The sequence below is a fragment of the Amphimedon queenslandica genome, unplaced genomic scaffold (genome assembly GCF_000090795.2).
Source record: "Amphimedon queenslandica unplaced genomic scaffold, v1.1 AMPQUscaffold_13287, whole genome shotgun sequence".
Lineage (NCBI taxonomy): Eukaryota > Metazoa > Porifera > Demospongiae > Haplosclerida > Niphatidae > Amphimedon > Amphimedon queenslandica.
Genome location: NW_003546477.1, coordinates 72,759 through 76,489, shown reverse-complemented (window position 1 = coordinate 76,489; position 3,731 = coordinate 72,759). Strand labels below are relative to the sequence as shown.

Genomic DNA, 3,731 nt, shown 5'->3' with positions numbered 1-3,731 from the left:
TGTGATCCAATAGTGTATAATTATAAATTACTTTTAACTAACTTCAAATGGAGTCCCTCCATCAGGATTAACAGTATAAACACCACTTGTAGTAATACCATCCTCAAACAGGCTCTTACAATCATCTATGATATAAGAATTAAACACTTCTACTATTAGTGCAGTACCTTTTGGACAAGACTTTGAGTATTCATTAGGACAGAAAATATATTGTGTTATACCAGTTTCTTTGATAGAAAAAGCCTGTCCTAAGTTACTGCTGTTACAGCATGTCCTTATATACAGTGATGGTTGATGTTTATATCCAGTACTAGCCATACAATAAGATCCTTCTCCTTCATCAATGGTAACTATTAAACACAAGAAAAACAACATAAAGATGAACATCTTTGACATTTTACTAGACTGTACGTGAGCTTGACAAGGACTGGAATTCAAATCAACCTGTATACTGTTACTGTTTACATTTGAAATTTTTATTAAATTTCCTGCCGCATTTTATTTCTTATTACACAATAATTGTTCACATTAGGCCTTGTAACTGATTCTTTATAGTAGTTCTTCTAAACTAAATAGTAGTTTTAAGCTTAGGCAAAGCCTATACTGATGAAGTGAGTCAGTATGTACAGACAGTATAGAATTGTCTAACTATTTTTAAAGTTTAACAACCTCATCTTTAGCATGGCTGGGGGTAGAGCCCCTTAATGTTTTACATTTGTCTAGTTAAAAAAGTAGCCATAAAAAGCTACCTTTTTATGGCTACTGTTTACATTTGAAATTTTTATTAAATTCCTTGCCACATTTTCATTTCTTAGTTATTCTTATTAGGCCTCTTAACTGATTCTTTATACTAGTTCTTCTAACTAAGTATTAGTTCTAAGCTTCTATTACTGTTAATTAGGCAAAGACCTATACTGATGAAGTGAGTCAGTATGTACGGGCAGTATAGGATTGTCTAACTTTTTTTAAAGTTAAATAATCTCATCTTCATGATAGTGTAGCTGGGGGTGGAGCACTAATGTTTTACATTCATCTAGTTATAAAATATATTTTGGTATCCTGTGAATAAAATGCATTAACCACAATGACCATTGCTCTCCTTATTAGACTCTTAACTGATTCCTTAGAACCAGCCAATCACTAAAAATGATTTAGCAATTCATCAAAATGTTACCTCTTGAAAATTACCAGTTATATGGTATTTTCCTATTTCATCAATAGAATTTTGACTAATTTTAGTAACCATATGTACATGCTCAATGGTATAATAATAGTTTCCTGTTACCCACCCACACATACCTACATCATTAATAAAGTCAATAGTTAATAATTATTAATAATCACTACAAGGTATGACAGACTGTAATATTGAAATGACATAATAATATATCAGCACAATGTAAACACACTTATGTGTGTGGGGAACAGTATTTAATTGTTACGACGAGTTTTCATCTCTGAGAACTTGAGACTAATGAATGCATTTTTCCAATGCAACCAAACAATTCCTTGCTCACTATTAGTTGAAGTATTAAAATAACGACCATTAAGATTTGAACGATAGCAGTTATCATACCACCAGGCACCAGTGTAGGCCAGAGCACATAGATTTCCATTATCATTATCTCTTGTACTGAATCTCATTCCATTATGATACCAGGCCAGACTATCCGTAGCAGTACCAGAGTATCCTCCTACTGTTAGTATATATATAGTACTACCATCACTAACACTGAATGTAGAGTAGTTAGCATAAGCTGTGTTCCCCTCAAAGTCTCCCAGGTCCACTCTTAGTGTGTTTGATTCTTCTTTAGTAAGACGATGAATCTTGCTCAGTCCTAACCAAAACTCACCAGTAAGGTTACCAAATCCATTCTCATAGTCAGTCCAGTTCCTATAGAAATCAACAGATCCATCTTGTCTCCTCTGAAATACAGTCCATCCACCACCATCAGTCTCCATATCACAGTATACCTGTGATCCAATAGTGTATAATTATAAATTACTTTTAACTAACTTCAAATGGAGTCCCTCCATCAGGATTAACAATATAAACACCACTAGTAGTATTACCATTATTATACCAATCCTTACAGTTTGGAAGTGCTATAGTGCATAGAACAATAATAGTTAATGTAAGATATGAGTGCTCTTTGGGAGATAAAGCTTAAAAATGATTGCTACTGATTAAGTACTGTACCATTGACATGCTATAAACACCTATACAGTGATATACAGCTACCACCTATTGTTGTACTATAACTATCTTTTGTGCATGTTCTTCAGGTCTGTTTGATCTATTGACTTTATTACAGTATAATATACCTGGACAGGACTTTGGTAGTACTTTAGGACAGGGAATGTATCTATTAATACCATGGTCTTTGGTAGTAGCAGACTGTCCTAAGTTACTGCTGTTACAGCATACTCTTAGATACAGTGCTAGTCCCCCACCATGTTGATATGATCTAGTATTAGTACAATCACTAGCCATCCAATAAGATCCTTCAGTTCCAGTAGCTGACAGTAACACTAAGAGTATGAAGAACAATGAGCCATGATCCATTGTAGCTATAGCTAGTATGGAGTGGAGGTGTTTCAGTGGTGCTGTTGACTTTAAATGATCTTGCAAATGATGGAGAGTCTAATTATATACAGCCTTGTTAGTATGGGCTGTATGTAATACTTGATTCTCATGAAATGTGACCTCAAACTCCTGATATAGTATCACATGTTGATTACTATAATTACATTACATGTAATTATAGTAATCAACATGTGATACTATAAATTCTCCTGAAATAAGAGTGATTAGAGAGAGAAACTTTGGAGATTCAGTGTTTTAGCTTATATTAGCGTGATCAGTATAACATGCAAGCAATGCAAATACAATACTTTATAGAAGGAAATTTTGGAGGTAGTTAAATTTGGCAAATTTGGTGTTTTTCTAGCAATTTGCCATTTTCAGCCTTTATGCACATGCTCAATGGCACATGGCCACAAATTTGCCAAATTAAAATTCGCCAATCACCAAAATTTAGCAATTCTCGAAATTTAACTCCCTCCAAAATTTCCTTCTATATGGTATATTATGGACAATATATAACTCACTGTAGTATGTCACAGTAACAATAAGAAATGTCCTATGATTGTTTTCACCACCACCTTGCATGCATAGCTGACAGTTATTATATTATTATTATAGTATAATTATTATTATTATTATTGACAATTCACCAAAATGTTACCCCTTGAAAATTACCAGTTATATGGTATTTCCTATTTTATCAATAGAATTTTGAGTAATTTTGGTAATTTTTTAGGTAAATTTTTTAATGAATTTGACGTTTAAATAGGATAGGCATTACCCAAAATAAACCCCACCATTTTGAACCATATGTACATGCTTAATGGTATAATAAATTAATAATAGTTTCCTGTTACCCACCCACACATACCTACATCATTAATAAAGTCAATAGTTAATAATTATTAATAATCACTACAAGGTATGACAGACTGTAATATTGAAATGACATAATAATATATCAGCACAATGTAAACACACTTATGTGTGTGGGGGACAGTATTTAATTGTTACGACGAGTTTTCATCTCTGTGAACTTGAGAGTAGTAATTCCTTTCCAATGCCACCAAACAATTCCTTGAGTATTATCAGTTGCAGTATTAAAATAACGGCCATTAAGACTTGAATCAGCGCAGCTATTATA

At 33.0% G+C, this 3,731-nt stretch overlaps 3 protein-coding genes across 3 annotated transcripts in view; 1 reads left to right on the top strand and 2 right to left on the bottom strand.

Moving 5' to 3' along the window:
- Window positions 1–794, bottom strand: part of LOC109583703 (fibrinogen-like protein A) — a 2,868-nt gene extending 2,074 nt beyond the window's left edge. Inside the window, exons 1-2 of the mRNA XM_019999139.1 lie at window positions 168–794; window positions 43–125 (exon numbers count right to left, since the gene is read on the bottom strand). Of these exons, the coding sequence (XP_019854698.1) occupies window positions 43–125; window positions 168–396 (312 nt within the window). The 5' untranslated portion in view covers window positions 397–794. The remainder of the gene's footprint in view (window positions 1–42; window positions 126–167) is intronic.
- LOC100634324 (protein PTHB1-like) overlaps window positions 1–3,731 on the top strand; it is a 13,551-nt gene that overhangs the window by 5,678 nt on the left and 4,142 nt on the right. The gene's annotated exons all lie outside the window — the stretch shown is intronic.
- LOC109583701 (fibrinogen C domain-containing protein 1-like) lies at window positions 1,397–2,701 on the bottom strand. Its single transcript, XM_019999137.1, has 3 exons — window positions 2,326–2,701; window positions 2,018–2,106; window positions 1,397–1,974 (listed from the first exon to the last, which is right to left on the bottom strand). The coding sequence occupies exons 1-3, from the start codon at window positions 2,564–2,566 to the stop codon at window positions 1,432–1,434; spliced, it is 873 nt and encodes a 290-aa protein (XP_019854696.1). The 5' UTR covers window positions 2,567–2,701; the 3' UTR covers window positions 1,397–1,431.

Excerpts from the sequence above, each read along its gene's own strand:
- LOC109583701 (XM_019999137.1), bottom strand. The coding sequence starts at position 2,566 with ATGGATCATGGCTCATTGTTCTTCATACTCTTAGTGTTACTGTCAGCT. Across the intron at positions 2,107-2,325 it reads ACTACCAAAGTCCTGTCCAG|CACTTCCAAACTGTAAGGAT; the intron begins GTATATTATACT and ends TATGCACTATAG. Across the intron at positions 1,975-2,017 it reads ATGGAGGGACTCCATTTGAA|GTATACTGTGATATGGAGAC; the intron begins GTTAGTTAAAAG and ends ATTGGATCACAG.